Consider the following 16870-nt stretch of genomic DNA (forward strand, 5'->3'; position numbering starts at 1 on the left):
CAGCCTAGTAGTATCTGACAGTATGTACCTGGCTTAAGACATTTCTTCTATGTTATGGTACTGAACAGAAAGGCATGGATCTCAAGATTTCAAAATCTAATCATCACAGAAAAAAATAACCTCCCATGTCACTATAAAAATAAATTGCTAGTACTTTGTGAGAAGTCTCCGTCTAAACAATGCTACAGATACGATACAAGTTAAAATCACATATATGCTGAAAATGTTATGTTGTTACAATGAAGAGAATACATTCTAAACTTTATCAACAACCTCCAGGCAAGTTCACTGGGTTTATCAGTTCATAAACAAATTACCAGTTACACGTAAAAGATATTATCAAGTCTCCACCATCACTACTCATTTGTATAATGTATTAAGGCTGTGATCCAGGTGAGTCACTAAGCACCAGCAGAAAGTAGCAGTAACTCATTAAAATATGAAGTAATGCCAGTATCCTGATCTCTCTTCTCTCATTCATGTTGTGTATGTTGTCTTTTTTCTTTTCTTTAAAGTAAAAGCTCAGAATATTTTTGAAAAAAAAAAAAAAAAAAGGAATGTTTTGTTAAGTCAGGCTTCCTTCAGGGAGAATTCTATGGCCACAAATTACAGCTGTAATAATGCAGTAAAAAACTTGCTCTAATGCCAAGATAAACCAATGTCCCTAAACCTTTTAAGCACATGCAAAAAAGCACTTTAGAACATTGGCTCCTTGAAGTCTTGAGGTTTTTCCCAAACTATTTGCAATCTTTTAAGTTTTTGATCCTTAAACAGGATACTCATCTGCTGAAAGAAAGGTAAGCTGTCCATGAAAAACTGTTACAACACCTATCAAAAGACATTTCTCTTGCTTTACACTGGAAGCAGAGAAGTCACATACCAAACCTATGTTTGGTGTGGCATTCATCTAGGATTTATTTACTTATTTTATTTAAGGATTTAAGGATTAACATTTGCATCTGAAAATCTTGAAGTTTGTAGAAAGCACGTAAATGCATGGCTTCTTCTGCAAAATATAACACTACAAAACCACAGTAAATATGTTTCTGTGCTTTATTTTGTAGCTTTTGGCCTTCATTACTGTTCCATACGGAACAGTGAAAATAACAGCACCAAAACCACTTTGAAATGAAAGGTGGTTTGAATTTCTCATTTCTCTGGGTGGCAATGCCATTAAAGACAGTATTACATAAACTGACATTTGTTCAGTATATAGAAAAGAATGCCTAACTAAGTGGGGCAAACCATGCCTAAATATTAATGCAGAACAGACCCACTTGAAGGCTTAGTCTTCAAGAACTTAACACAAGATGGAATGTCTATAATGTACCATTACCTATGTTTAGTCCAGGGCAAGGATCCTCATACTGCTGACAACATTTTCTAATGCAGCCCAGAAGCCTGATGGCTTTGGCTGAGACACAGGAAAAGACCAGGCTTTTTCAGACTGCAATATGTTGGAAGGCCATCTACACCTTAAGGGGTATCATATCCTACAAGTTTGCAGGGATTTAAGAGGAGACAAATCTGAAGAAAGGAAATTGATCAAGGATTATTAAACACCATAAGCTACTGTATCACAAGACGTCACTCAGCTGTAAACTGGAAGCTTGAAGAGATCAATGTTGTATGATGTATCACTGTGCTCCCTCTGTCCTTAAAGCACCCCTTTCTGACTCCTTTCAAAGATACGAGGTTAGATGGGTCTTTGGGGTGATGCAGGGCTTCCCTTAAGCATCTCAAAATGCTACATCAATAGTACAGTCCAGTCATTTATCAGGTTTATGAATTAACTTGATAATGAAAGGTAACTATATTTAAAAAAAAACACTATTAAAGATTAATTACATGTTCAGAATTTCTTTCAATTAGGTATAGGAAAAGTACCTGAAGCATATTCAATGAACTTTTTTTGCTATATTCTAATCAGATGAACTCCCAGTGTCAGACTGGCACTTAAAAGTCAAATGTCTCTTAGTGTACAAAGTTTTTTCACGTTTTCACATTCTTTCAGAAAGTGCAAGACACATGTTGAATAATCCAGACATAACTACCAAAACAAAATATTAAAGACATCTCTTCATTTCTTCAAATTGGCAGTATAATCAGAGGACAGAGTTCACAATTTAAAAGCACAGTATTTTATTCTCCCCAGAGATTTCCATATTATGCTTAAAACTAATTGACTTTGCCAGCTACCTGATACACTGGTAAATTTTTGAAGTCTCTTCAAGTTTAAGAATGTTTAACTTTGTCTCAGTTGAGATGGGACAATATAGAACCTTTCTTTTGACAACCAAATTCTCATATAAAGTACATTTTTTTAACAATAAAAAAATTTCCTCCTAACCCCCCGTCCAAATAATCTGTACTATTCCTACAGGGCACAAATTATGTTTCTAAAAAACCCTTTGTTCACATTAGGGTATATTTCATGAATGGTGGCACTACATTATGGGACTTACGAACCAGCACCAAATGGTCATTATATTGATCAACAGCACAAAGAATGAATGAAACAATCTTGACATTCTACAATGGTAAATAATAGTTGCAGGTTTGTAGATTGCAAAGGATATGGACAATATAACAAAAATGTTCAAACATTCAAACATCTAGCAGTTGTAAAAAAAATGTTTTTTGAACCTCCATTTATGTATAGTCTAGTCATCAAATTTAATCTTTTTCCCTTGAAATGCTGTAATTTGAGACATTTGCTCTCTGCGTCTCCTGCTTGCTTCCCATGAAGGATGAAGAGGCTGCTCCAAAGATGCTTTATTATTGTTGCATTTAATACCCCCTGAAGCTTTTGCAAATGGTTTCTTCTTGAGCTTTGTTTCATTTTTAAGAAAACCTGTGCAAGTACAAAACAAAACATTAACTACATCAGGAACCTTTATAAAAGTATGCAAACTACCTTGGGATTGCAAATATTTAAAAAAAATTCATAATGAGCCATGGGGAACACAGTCATCTGAATATTCACAGCAAGATTTCTTCATCTTGCAGCCTGGTAAGTTGCTACTTGGTAGACTGCAGATAGTTATGATTTATTAATACTGACTACACTCTAAATATGCAGATAGTTACGATTTATTAATACTGACTACGCTCTAAATATGTGTAGACAAACATTCAGCACAGTGTAAACTTTTTTCTTCACAATAATCCAATGACTGTTACACAACGTAACTAATATGACTGGAATTATAGCCTCAGTCCAATGAACTCCAAAATGGTACCACAGAATATAAACTGAATAAAATATTCCATATTCAGAAGCTATTGAAGAAATTACTTATGAGATAAGGTACTAGTTACATATAACAATCTAGTACCTTTACCTGTGCACAAATAATATGACAGACAGAAAAGCACTTTCCAGTGTAAACATTAAGTATTTCTAATATGAGAGAATAGAAAATAGCAGACAATATCCATAGATTAAAATGAAAGCTGAACAGTTAGACCATTTTAGCAACAAATGTTAAAATATGTGCCACAAACTTGAAAAGAAACAAATATATCCCATCGTGAATAGACTGCAGAGGTAACAAAATTTCAAAATATTTTTTCTCTCCTAATTTTACCAGGTTAAGTAATACATACCTGTTCTTTCCTTTTTCAGAGGCTGGTCTTTAGTATTTCTAAAAAGAAAAAGAAGTAGTTAAGATTTTTCAATAAAATTGTAAGATTACAAAGACCTGTGAATAAAGAATCATCATCACCATAACACTCACGGAATAACTTCAAACATAACATGCAAGCTTTTTCAACACTGCTCCACCCATGTTAATAAAGAAGTAGAAGTATTCAGAAGTGATTGAATTTGTGTGTAGATCTAGTTAGAAATCCTATGCATAAATCAATGTTATTGTGAATATAAGAAATTGTCAAGAAAGCTTAAGAAGACTAGTGAGTAGTTTCTGTGAAAATGTTCTAAGGTTTAATGGGCTGAAATTCTCTTTGTTTTGTAAGGATTACTAGAAAACACAACCCTTTCCATTGCCATGAAGGAGGGAATGAATGGAAAACATAACATGGAGAAAAGGTTTACCTTCTGTTCTGAGATTTCTGATAGGTGGTAGACAAAGAACTGCAGATCACTGACTCCAGCTTGCTTGCTTTTGCAAGTGGCTTTCTCTCTTCCATGATCAAATCTTGTACTGTTCCAGACACTGTGCTCTTTTCTGTTTTCATTACATTTTTCTGAACACAACCCTTTTCTTTTGTTGAAGAAAAATTATTAACTGCTGCTGTTTTTTTCTTTTTTACTTTTCCAATGAAGAAGTCATCATTGCTGTCACTGTCAGAATCGGATGACCCATTATAAAACCTCTCTTCAGTACTATCATCGAAGTATTCCTTTTCACTGGGATGCTCTTGGTCACTATCATCAATTATTTCTTTTATTGCATTTATTTTTTTCCTACTCATATTTTCTTTTCTTTTTTGATAGTCAAGTTTCTTTCCTGTTTTGTTTTGAGTAACCGTTTGCATTTCTATTGCCTGAAACGAAGGTTCTTCTGGAGCATATGCTCTCTCCATTTCCAGAGTTTTCTGTTCATATTCACTCTCACAGAGCTCTTCAACCACCTTGTCAGTTTCTACTTTCATGCCTGGTTTTGTTTTGTGTTCACATCCTTGCTGTTTTTGAGGTCGCTTACAAGTTTGGTCATCCAAGCTGTTATTGAAACGTTGTACTGATTTAGGCTGTTCTTCTGACTGATCCTTTTTCATAGGAGTGTCTTTGTCTGGATTCTTTCTTGCATCTTTAAAAGCTTTAACAGCAGCTGTACAAGGGGCAGAAAAATATTTTGTTGCAGCTACATATGAATTTACATATCTTGTTTTTATATAACAAAACATTTTTGCAACTTCTATGTGTTGTATTGAGCATATTTAGTATGTCCTTATGAAGTATTTACCACACACAGGGGACAAGAGATACGTTAGAATACAGTATCATCAAAAGTGAAGGAAAAGCCCTGAAAATATTATCAATAAATACACTATGAAATTTGGACTAAATCATGAACTTCTCATTCAAAAAATAAACTGCAGCTGATAATCATGTTCATAAGACACTACTTTGTGTATAAAATTGTAAACTAATAAGAATTTGTTCATATATAATTAAATGGGTATTTGATATGCTCTCTTATTAATGAAGTAACTTTGTGGCATTACTACTAATACTTTACCCTTTTAAACATTAATTTTAGGTGGAAAATTCCAGTTTCGAGAGAACAAGAGAAATCCTACATAACCAGGAAAGATACCTTAAGAATTCTGAGCAAAGTTTTCAGGGAAAGTTAAGAAAGTGATTTGTAAAACCTTTTAAATGCCTTTGAAAACCCAGTTGCAATGATCCATTTTTGTTCCTTTTTAATTTAGAAACACTCCATTACATCTATTTGATTTTTAGAATTCTCGTTATAAGCTCTGTTTGTTCAATTACCCTATATTAAATAAATGTCATACTGTATACTGTCACATATAAACCCATATAAATTTCAAGCTATATAAATGGTTTGAATATTGTGGCTTGGTTCACTGCAGCTAGTTAGGCTAATTACAGAAGCTTTTAGTTTTTGTGGGTTTTTTACTGTTGTTCATGTCAGAAATATACATTACAAGGTAACAGTAAGCTACAGATAAAAATTCAATAAAATGTTTCATACCTTTAAGTTCAACAAATCTGGGCTTCAAGGTGGGGTGTGTTGCAAGTCTTGCCATGGCTCGCTCAGTTGCAGTACAGTTTGGCTGCACAAGAAAAATTCAAAGGCATGAAGTCAACAGAACAGTCAACCTACACAGGTCTGTGTCAGTTATGCTGCAATGCATACTAATGTGATTCTCACCAGGAACTGACCAAGAGGAAAGCTTATGACACTTTATTTGTAATGTATTACCATCTGTCGAAGACCACCCTAAGTTGCGGGGTGGCTTTGTGTGGTGGAAACACTTCTCCTCCAACCCGTGCTTCCAAAGAAAGGCTCGGCAGTCTCTTGTTGTTCGGTCTCATGGTTGTTGCAAGTTATCTGAAAGATTGTCTTCTCGGGCTGCTGTGGTTTGGTCAGCAGCTCAGGCAAAGGCACACACACACACTGACATCCTTTCTGTCTGCCATCTTCTTCCTTCTCTCCCCCTGCCCAGGGCTGGTGCTATCTTTTATATGGTACATTATGTGTTACATGTTTACAGTTTTTCCCCAATATCTACTACCTATATTAAATGGTGCTTTTCTACTCTAAACCAATCTGTGAGTGCCAACATCACCAAGAACATGGAGGTAAGGAAGAAGTGAGAGGGAAGACAGGGCAGGCCCAAATCCCTCCATCTTAAAACCTCTGACCCCCACGTACAAAACATAAATCCCCCCTGTACAGTGCTAAAAAATTCTTCCCTCTACTTTGTAACTACTTCTACTATAATATCTAAACTTTTGTGACTTCTTGTTCTTCCTGCAAGGTTGGTAAATAATTCCATTGCTCAAATCAAAAATCACAGCTGTTTCCAGCTGCCTGCCTGGGTCTCAAATGCTTCTGACCTGGACCTGGAACCTCCAAAAATGCCTAAAGGACATTTTGAGTTCCCACAACCATCATTCTAAATGCATTAAAATCTGTCTACCTAAACATTGCCAGAAACATAGCAAATGCACAACATGTGATATTTCTCAGGTGCTGAACAGGGATAACATAATTTATGTTTTCTTTAAAGCACATCAGACATATCGGTCACTGATTTTACGTTTACTATTTCATATAAGAGCAAAGAAAATTAATGAAATTAATGAATTAATGAATAAAGAACATCATACCGATAGAAGGCATTCTGCTTGAAGCAATGCAACAGCTTGCAAGAATTGATTGTAAGTATTGATCCCATAAAAGCTGGAAAATGACATAGCATGACATTGAAGGAATGCACGTAAACCACTGAAAGGCAAGGTCTAACTTGACTATGAAGACAAAAAATCTTAAATTTGACGTGGTAGAATACTGGAACTCTGGAAACTGATTCAAACAAGAAATATTATCTTCTTGCTTAAATTAAAAAACAAGAAAAGAAGGAATTATTTATTTTCTGACTTCCTGTTTTCAATACTGGAAATCACAAGTATGACCATTGTAAAATGAATGGTACCTAAGACTTTTTCAAAGACAGCTCTGTCTTTTGTTCTGTTTTTTTAATGTGTGATTGTTTGTTTCCTTGTTTCCTTTTTTTTTTAATCTTCTTTTTTGAAAGGAGGAAAAATAGGTCCAACAGATTTGTAAACCACACCTTTATCAGGAAGATTTCTTAAAGCCTGCAGTGGAATTCTCTGGGAGAGAGTGGAAAAGACATACAAAACACACCTTTTTCTCTTCCTATTGGTGGTTTTGTGCTATGGAAATATCACAGCAGAAGCCACTGGAATCAAGAGAGGATGATATTGATAAAGAACCAGACCAAGTACCCTGTGACCCAAACTAAGCTGATTTTGGTGCCATCAACTCAACAGAGCATTCTACCTCTCCTCTCCTAAGCAATCACCACAGCAGATGGAGCCCAAGCCACAGGTGTTACCTGAAAAAAAACAAGGAGTAGAAGCAGTACTGTCTTTCTCCTGGGATGGAGTTAACATGCCTCATAGTAGACAAGATGGTGCTGTGCTTTGGATTTGTGACTAAAACATTTTAGAGCTGGTAACACATCAGTATTTAAGTTACTGCTGGGCAGTGTTTGCACAGCATCAAGGCCTTCTGTTTCTTGCTCCGCCCCTACCATAGGTAAGGAACACCCCTGGTACAGCTGATTCACATGGACCAAAAGGATATCAAGTCCTTTTCAAGTCATGCTTAGTAATAAAAGCTTGAGGTATCTTCCCAAGTAACCATTATGTGAAGTGAAACACTGCTCTCTGGGATGTGGCTAAATATCTGTCTGCCTAAGGGAAGTGCTGAATAAATTCCTTCTTCTTTTCTTGCACATACAGCTTTGCTTTCTTCCTTGAACTGTCTTTATCTTGAGATAGAAGTTTTTCTGACTTCTGCTCCTGGGATGCTCTCCCCATCCCACAGGGGTAGGGTGAGTGATCAGCTGCTGCGTGCTTAGCTGCTGGCTGGGGTCAAACCACCACGACACACATGATACCCAATACATCAGCAATTCACACTTAAAGCAGCTGACATGATCCACATAAGACTGCTCTGTGGTGAATATTACTTTTTTGCACGTCCATTTTCTTCCAGCAGAACCATGTGACTATAAACAGTTATATATCTATATTGCATAAAGAGAGATGGGACACTTCCCACCAACTGCTAGTGCAGGAGAGTCACTCTTCAGTGCTCTGAAGGAAACAGAACAAAAGAAGGCACTACAAATACACCAGAGTCAGTACTTCTAAATGTGGAAACATTTAATTAGTTTGCCAGCCATAAATCTTCTTCCTCAACCAGTGGAAAGCAAATGCCATTTTGTAATTCTTTTGCCATAGTTTTAGAGCTTATAAAATATACTCTGTATATTTCAAGTTCGAAGTGCAGAGCATCTGGGAGTTCTGGTACTTTCTCCTCAAGTCTTCTACATTATTTCTTCAGGTCAAGAGAAACTGGAAAAATGTTCTCTCTGAAGACTGTCCACAAAACTATGAACACTGGCCAGAGGGGACAGGTCAAAAGATGGGTCCATTTCCAAGGGCCACAGACTGACTTACTTCCAAACTAGTTTAGCTCTAAGAACTTGAAATCTGAATTTTGATGCCCATGTAACAGTGCTGCATGCTGCCACCTGATTCTTAGGACAGAAAGCTCACATTTCTGAAGATCATATGCTATTTTCTTTGGAGATTTTCCTATAGCTGGAAAATCTATTTCTGAACTTAATTAACACACTTTTCCCCTCAGCTACTTCCTGTGGGTTTTTAAAGAATATACCATGACGTTCACAAAGCAGCAGCAGCTACTGTGCAGCATCTGGTGTCTTTTAATTCAAGTATTTATAGAAAGGCTTTAAGCATATATAAGCCAATCCATATGGAATAACCACATTTTTTTCCTTAGCACAAAATACTTCACAAACACTACTCACACTGATAGCCACCAGCTAACAAACACACAATACGATAGTCACAGTCACTCAATTTTCTCATTTTTCTGTGTATGGGCTTTTTAGTTTTGCTTTGGTTTGGGTTTTTTTTTTTTTTTTGGCAGAGCCCATGCTCAATTTATTTTCCCTCAATTATTTTCCAGTATATAAAACATTTTAGAAATATAGACAATATAGAAAAAAAACTTAACAAAGAAATGCCAACTGTCTTTACAATCAAGAACACTTCTCCCCCTCCTTCCCATCTTTTGGACGTTTAATTAGATACTAAAATTTTGCACCTTTATTCTGACATCCTCCTGCTACTTCTTGTATTATTTTGCACTACTTATTTTTTATGCAAGAATGTGCTAGTACTTTCTACAGGAACATTCTTCCTCCTGCAGTGTGCAACTGAGGCACTGGAAAGTGAACAAAGCAGAGCAGCGTACAGTCACACTTTGCAGTGAGAAATTTTAATTTACTGTGCTGGTTGAGGTTGGGGTAGAGCTAATTTCCTTCACAGAGGCCAGTATGGGGCTGTGTTTTTCGGATTTGTGCTGAACACAGAGTTGACAACACAGAGATGTTTTTGTTATTGCTCAGCAGAGCTTACACAGACCCAAGGCCTTTTCTGCTGGAGGGAGACACAGCTGGGACAGGTGACCCCAAGTGAACAAAGGGATATTCCAGAACATGTGACATCATAGTCAGTACATGATGTGGGGAGTAAAAGGAAGAATGAAGGGGACATTTGGAGTGATGGTGTGCTTGTTTTTCCAAGTCACTGTCACATCTGGTAGGGCCCAGCTCGCCTGAGGATGGCTGAACACCTGTCTGGCATAGGAAGCACTGCATTCATTCCTTGTTTTGCTTTGCTATTGTGCACAACTTTTGCTTTCTCTATTAAACTGTCTTTATCTCAGCCTGTGAGTCTTCTAGCTTTTATCCTTCCAATTCTCTCCCTGATCCTGCTGGTGCAGGGGTGAGTGTGCAGCTGCCTGGAGCTTGCTGCTGGCTACAGTTAAACCACCTGAAGACAGTCTACTCTAAAATTCTATCTTGGTAAATAATGCATTATTTCCACAAATAATATAAAAAACATCTGTTATCAAACACACATGTAAGCGAGACAAACATGGCAAATAGTAGCAATGACTGTGAAGAGAATGGATGGATAAACTTGCAAAGATAAAAGCAGATTCACAATGTAAGTTCTGAGATGTGCTGGAACAGGCCAGAAGTTTGGAATTGTTCTGAGAGCTGGCACCACAGGGTAAAAAAGAAAGGAGCAGTGTGACATAAACATCAGGCAGAAGTTTTGTGGGTAGAACCTGCTTCATACCATGCAGGTAATAAAGTGAGAATGAGAAACTGAGTGTCTCAAGGCAGATGGGATTAAAGAAACTGAATGGTATGCCTTGGTAGTAAGCCTGTGACAGTTGAGCTCCAGGATGAATCAAAGGGCAGAAACCTGTGAATAATCTGAGAACATGAAACGTAGACTTTTGATCATTGCTTTATTCTGAATAATCTTTCTGTTCTAAGACTACTTTCGGCTGCACCCTCTCTGCTATAGTTATAATCAATAATAGGAAAGAGGTCATATTCTGTTCTTCAACCAACTTTTGCACAAAAGACAGATCTCATCAGAAACAAAACTGTTATTAGAAGCATATTCTATTATAAGGACAACAACCAGAGTTTCAGGGTGAGGATGCTACCAAAGTGGTAATGCTTTGTGGCTCTGCATCAGTCATTAGTCAGTTATTTGAAACAATGACATTCAAATGGAGACAGCAAGACACCCCACTGGGAAGCAAGCAGTACATGGAAAAAACCTGATACAGAAACCAACCTTGGAGAATGTCATACTAGTTTCTAAACCATCTAGAAGGAGTTTAATTTCAAATGTTAACAACACCCTGAATTTAAGGAGGAGAAAAAAAAAGGGTCAACATTACCTAGAGAAAGTATAGAAAAAGTAACACCTAATTCTGGGCCAAAGAAGATGTCATTGCAATACCCTTTCTTAGCAGCCTGGGAGAAGACTTCTCTACTAAAAAACCAGCAAAAACCAACGAAACAAATAGAAAACCTATTAATACACACACATTCTTTACAAAATTCTAATTAGTTACAGCAGTCCTTCATAACAGTAGATATGATTAATGTAAAGTCACAGGGTAATTGAAGGTGCCAAATCATGGCTTGGCCACCCAAGTCTATACCATGACTTCATACTACTTTGGAACAAGATGTGAATGAAGTTACTTTCTGACTGTGAAACACAGCTAGTTCTCCCTCTTACTTTATGTCTAAGGCATACAGCTTGTGATTTGTGGCCTCAGACATGGTGAAGATTTTGGTATGAGAAGCAACTGGTTAATGGTATCACTCATGGCAGCATTGCTGTCTCAGCTCCTGACAGTAAGGGGTTGGTAGTTGACTGTGTCTGGCATTAATGATGACAAATTATGACAAATCTGCCAAAACCTCTCATTTTATAATAATCTACTACTTTGTTTTCATTCAAGCTTTAACTATTTTCAACATAACACAAAAATGATCGTACAGGGTTATAAAGTACCTGTTATAAAAGCTTAATAGCATGACAGGTGAGAAGTTCTTAAAGAAATCAATTCTTTATGGATCTCAGAAAATTGTCCAAGTTTCAGTAGAATTTTTTTAATTGCACAATGTACAATTTTTAAAGTAGGCTGATGAAAAATTTTCATTTGAAGATAAAAAAAGTCTGAACATATCTAAAACCTTTGCAATAACTCATCAATACTCTGTGAAGAACTACAGAATTAAAACTGAACAATTTCTTACAAAACATCAAGATACACAGGAGAACTTGTTTATTATTATTTTCAATGCTTACCACAGTTTATATTAATTTACATAGTTTTCTTTTACCATGGTAATTCAAGCACGGAGGTATATGGATATTACTTTATTTATCTTGAAACCTCGGCTGGATGCTAGGTGCCCAGTGAAGCTGTTTTTATTACTCCCCTAATCAGCAAAACAAGGGTTGAAATGAAAGATTCATGGGTTGAGATATGGACAGGAAGAGACAACTAACCAAGTACCACAATGGGCAAAACAGACTCAGCTCGGGGAAGTAATAATTTATTGCCAATTAAATAAGAGGGTAATGAGATCTAAAAACTAAATCTTAAAACACCTTCCCTTCACTCCTCCCTTCTTCCCAGGCTCAATTTCACTTGCCATTTTCTCTACCTCCTCCACCCCAGTGGCACAGGGAGATAGGGAATGGGGGGCCTTGGGTCAGTTCACACATTGTCACTACTGCTCCCTCCTCAGCTCCAGTGACTGAAGCACCTCCTCCCCTTCTTCTTCATGGCTCTTTCTCCCACATATTCTCACTCCTCTCTTCCCTGGTAGCAATTGCTCTTGTGCATTCCCTCCCATTCATTTTTAACTCTGTTATCCCAGAGGTGCTGCCACCATCACTGAATGGCTCAGCCTTGGCCAGTGGTGGATCAATCCTGAAACTGGATGGTATTGGCTCCATTAGACACAGGGCAAGCTTCTGGCCCCTTCTCACAGAAGCCAGCCCTAGAGCCCACCATTTACCAGAATCTTGCCATGCAAAGCCAGCATAAAACATAATAAAGAACATTATGAAACTGAAGACATGGCAATATGCACAATTGTTTTGCTCATATGTAAAACTGCACATAGTAGAAGGTAGAAGTCTTGAAAATCTATCTGAGCCTGGGCTGCCAGCAGCAGTACTGACTCAACTCATCCCTGCCTACCACAGACTCTTGAATCTAGCACCAGGGAACAACAGGATGAGATTTTTCTAAATACTATCAAGGTATTTACACTTGCTGTAATTTTATTTGAATGTCTGGACCAAATAGATTAAGTCCAGACATTCATTTGGTCCAATAGAATATCTTTTCCCAACAGATTTGTTCACTTAGATTCATGGTCCTTTCCATATTAAGTTTGTCTTGTTTTTTGGCTTGTTTTTTATCAAAAAGAAGTTTGATGTATAAACATGTTTCAATCATTCCCCCTCTTCTTTTAAAAGAAGATTCTAAACAGGTAATAGATTCAAACAAAAATAGATTATTTGCTGGTTTTACTATGATATAAAGTACCTACATTTTAAGACATTCACAACAGGCTCTTTAAAAAGCCTAGCACTCTGCAAATGTTAGATCTCCATATTTAATATGAGTATTAATAGGTAAACAGAGTTTCTTTGGACTAATCTGTCACAATTAATTTAGGCAGGCACAGAAGTGGGAAGTAAATGCTTATTTTTCAGATTCGGAAATGGTCAAAGAAAAGTGGAGTCTTTCATCCCAAACTACCAGAGTGATCTACAGCAGAGCTTGGCATAAACCCCAGACCTGCCCAAGTACAAATTACATACTTAATCTTCTACACTTCTTTTCTTTTTCTCTTTATGCAAAAAAAACCCCAAAAACCCCAAAAAAACAAAAACAAACCCCCCCCCCAAAAAAAAAAACCAAAAAACCCCAAAACACACCAACTCAACCAATTCCCATTATTTTTTTCAATAAAAATCAGAAGAAAAAAGTCAAGATTAAAGTAGGCATGGATTCTTGATTATTTCCTTATGGAGAACGGGTCAAATCTAGGTGTAAGTGGAAACAGCAAGATTGTGAGAAAATTAAAATGATTCTAACTCATCCTCATTTTTTCCAAGGCTAATAAGGCTATGTGTCTATAATCATCTCAATTTGGCATCCCACACAAACAATGCCCACATTAAAACAAACAAACAACTTCTTAAGGTTACAAAAGAGGCCATAAAGTGAGCTCTGTGACAACTCCTCCCCAAGTTGTGATGGTCTAATTCATATTAATGCTGAAACCACTGCTAGCCTTTAATAAAACCCAGGAGAATGCAGATCATTATATGCTGTAGAAAACTGCGAACAAATTCCAAGTGGAAAACAGTTGTGAACAGTGCGCTCCCTAAATTAGAGTCTAAAAACATTACATAATTTAATTTGTACATTCAGGACAACTGACTAGGATAAAATACATGCAGTTCTGATTTATACAAATGTAAAATCAAACACACAAAGTATAGCAGTTTAAAGTCTACATGTTTTTGCTTTTTAAAAATACATAGCTTTCTATAAAATACATGCCTTTCATATATTTTGACATCTGAACAGTCAAGGCACATTATTGCTATACAATATGGCACCTTGCCAGACTGCATGAACAATTTTGGGGGAGAGCATAGATGGCATAAAAAAACCACACCCAAACCCCACATAAGGAAACCATGCAAACATTCCAACCCAAAAAGGCAAGAGACAATTATACTGACAGATTATACTGTAAAGCAAAATTAGATGAAATAGAAACCCTGAAAAAAAATATGTACTTCAGGGGGAATAGAAATAAAATACATCTTGGAAACAGGCAGTAGCTGTGAGAAAGAGAAAGTTCTTTGCCACAAAATTCACGTAGTCTTAAGAGAAGAAAATGAAATTTGGAGAAAACATCATAAACAAATTAGTTGGACACCAACTATATATCAGATCTGAAACCACAACTGACTTTCACAAAAAAGTGAAGTTGAGATAATTTCTTCTAACTGGCCATCTTGAATGAGAGTCTGAAAAATCAAAACAGGCAGTTGGTTATTAACTCTGAATAGAGAGTTACGCTAGGTAACATAAAAAGTAAATCTGAAAGAACGAGTTCTTAGAAAAATATTAAAAATTGATTATTTATACCTATTTGTTATAGAAAAGAGAGCAGAAACAAAAAGGACAGCAACAACATTCAGGCAGTGCCGTAAATACATCAGCAAACAACCCTCTGACTTCACTGTAACCTGAATGCATCTGAACTCCCATGAGTCAGCTGTGCACCATGTGCTTGTCCAAAGACTGAGTGGAGCCCATGGCAGCAACTAAACTGGTGAACAGGGATGAGCTCTGTATTATTAGAACTGTTATAATGAACCACAAAGTTCAAAATATTCTGTCTTGGATAAACCAAAGAAGTTTCAGAACTGAGAGAGTCACAACTTTCTCTATGGCATCAATATGCTGACAAAACTCTGTACCCAACTTACAAATTACCCAACAAATTACATCAGGCATGTAATCTTGAGATATCCTTAAAATATTTCATTTTAAAACAGATGCCCAAACCTCAAACTATTCATATGCAGCCTGATACTGCACTGTAAGTATAAGCACATATGAATTTAAGTTTATAGCAGAGAAAGTAGACATAGTTGAGCTCTTCAAATTTAAAACAGATGTAATGCTTTAAAACTACTTAACATTTCAAAAACAAAACAAAAACAAGTGCCACTTTAATCAGGTATTCTTCAGATAATTTATAACATAAAGGAAAAAAAATTATCCCTGAAATTATCCCTGTGGACAAACCTTGTCCTGCTCAGATCTTTACATTTGCAAGCATTACCACCAGGGAACACACCTAGATATAACTACAGTATTGTCAAATTAATGTCATCAGATAAAACTCTCAGGAGAGACGTACTTCTGTTCAAAGAACTGTTGAAGGAACTAAGAGAGAGGGAATTGGAGGCACAGATGACTTAAAAGACTTCACAAGCACTGCACACACTAACCAGAGTTAGGCCACGTTACAACATGCTACTCAAGACAGCATTTCTTGGCATACCACATTGCAATTTGCGTGCATGATTGAAAACAGATTTTTTTTTTAATATATATGTTTTTCAGACTTCTTCAGAAAAAGACAATGGAAATAAAAGTTCAGTTTACTGAAAAACTATTAAAACATCTGAGATAAACATGCCAGTTCTCTGGCACCAAAATGTAGATTTTCCATTGTGAAGTCTATTGACTTAATGCTTTCGAGACCTACTATAAACACATGTCAGACACACATGTAGTCCTTGGTATTACTTGAGCACACCAGTAGAGAATGGATGTAAAATGGACGGCAATCCTGGGTGTTCACATTTTACAGCTGGTATTTCACTATATGGCACATAGAACCTTTATGCTTAGAGCTCTTGGGCATCTTCTAGGTTATTACATTATTATTACTTAACTCTGGTATGCTATTTCCCTAGTGCAACCACTGAACCACTCCAATAACTTGGCAGTTTTTTGAATTCCAAACCCAAGGAAAACAAGATCATCACCACTAGAAATTAAATGTCTTTTTATTTCCATTAAGTCACTAGTTACCTCCAGTTCCCAATACTTTGTCTTACCTACCAATATTGCCAGAGAGGTACAATGTGCTGTAAACTTATGCTGTCATTTTACCAAGCTAAAACCTTTTCACATGGATGGTCTTAGCAGCTATGTTTATTGGCATCCCAATATAAGAGATTTTTTTTTAAACAGAATTCCAGTAATTTGAGAGTATCTTCTACAGTTTCAGGCAACTGTAGCTCTAACACTTTTCTTCTAGTTTTCCAGTGTTAACAACAGATTGATGGGCTTCCTAATGACCTGAAAGAGCCTGCTTAATTCTATAGCTTTTGCTTTACTTTTTTGATTTTTATAAGTATCCATTTCTTAGTACTTAGTTGGGCACTTTAAAAACTTACCCGGATAGGTGAGATGGGAAGAAATCAGAATAATGTACTTTATTTTTAGATTACATATATAATGAAAAACTCACAGAGTTTCATTTGTAAAAATAAAAGGAGCATAAGACACCAGCAGCTGGTTTTCATTTTCAGAAATATCAGGAATGTCAGATAATTTTTTTGATTTTGCAATGCAATTCTGAGTCACACTACAAA

General features: G+C 36.4%; 1 protein-coding gene across 2 annotated transcripts in view; it reads right to left on the minus strand.

The window, feature by feature from the left end:
• Positions 1–2061: 2061 nt before the first annotated feature.
• Positions 2062–16870, minus strand: part of SRFBP1 (serum response factor binding protein 1) — a 67314-nt gene continuing 52505 nt past the window's right edge. For both annotated transcript variants that reach the window (XM_012577451.5, XM_072922754.1), the window contains 4 exons: positions 5685–5766; positions 4058–4793; positions 3610–3647; positions 2062–2854 (listed from right to left, as the gene is read on the minus strand). In XM_012577451.5, coding sequence (XP_012432905.5) covers positions 2664–2854; positions 3610–3647; positions 4058–4793; positions 5685–5766 — 1047 coding nt within the window. In that variant the 3' untranslated portion in view covers positions 2062–2663. The remainder of the gene's footprint in view (positions 2855–3609; positions 3648–4057; positions 4794–5684; positions 5767–16870) is intronic.

The sequence above is a fragment of the Taeniopygia guttata genome, chromosome Z (assembly GCF_048771995.1).
Source record: "Taeniopygia guttata chromosome Z, bTaeGut7.mat, whole genome shotgun sequence".
NCBI classification, from domain to species: Eukaryota; Metazoa; Chordata; class Aves; order Passeriformes; family Estrildidae; genus Taeniopygia; species Taeniopygia guttata.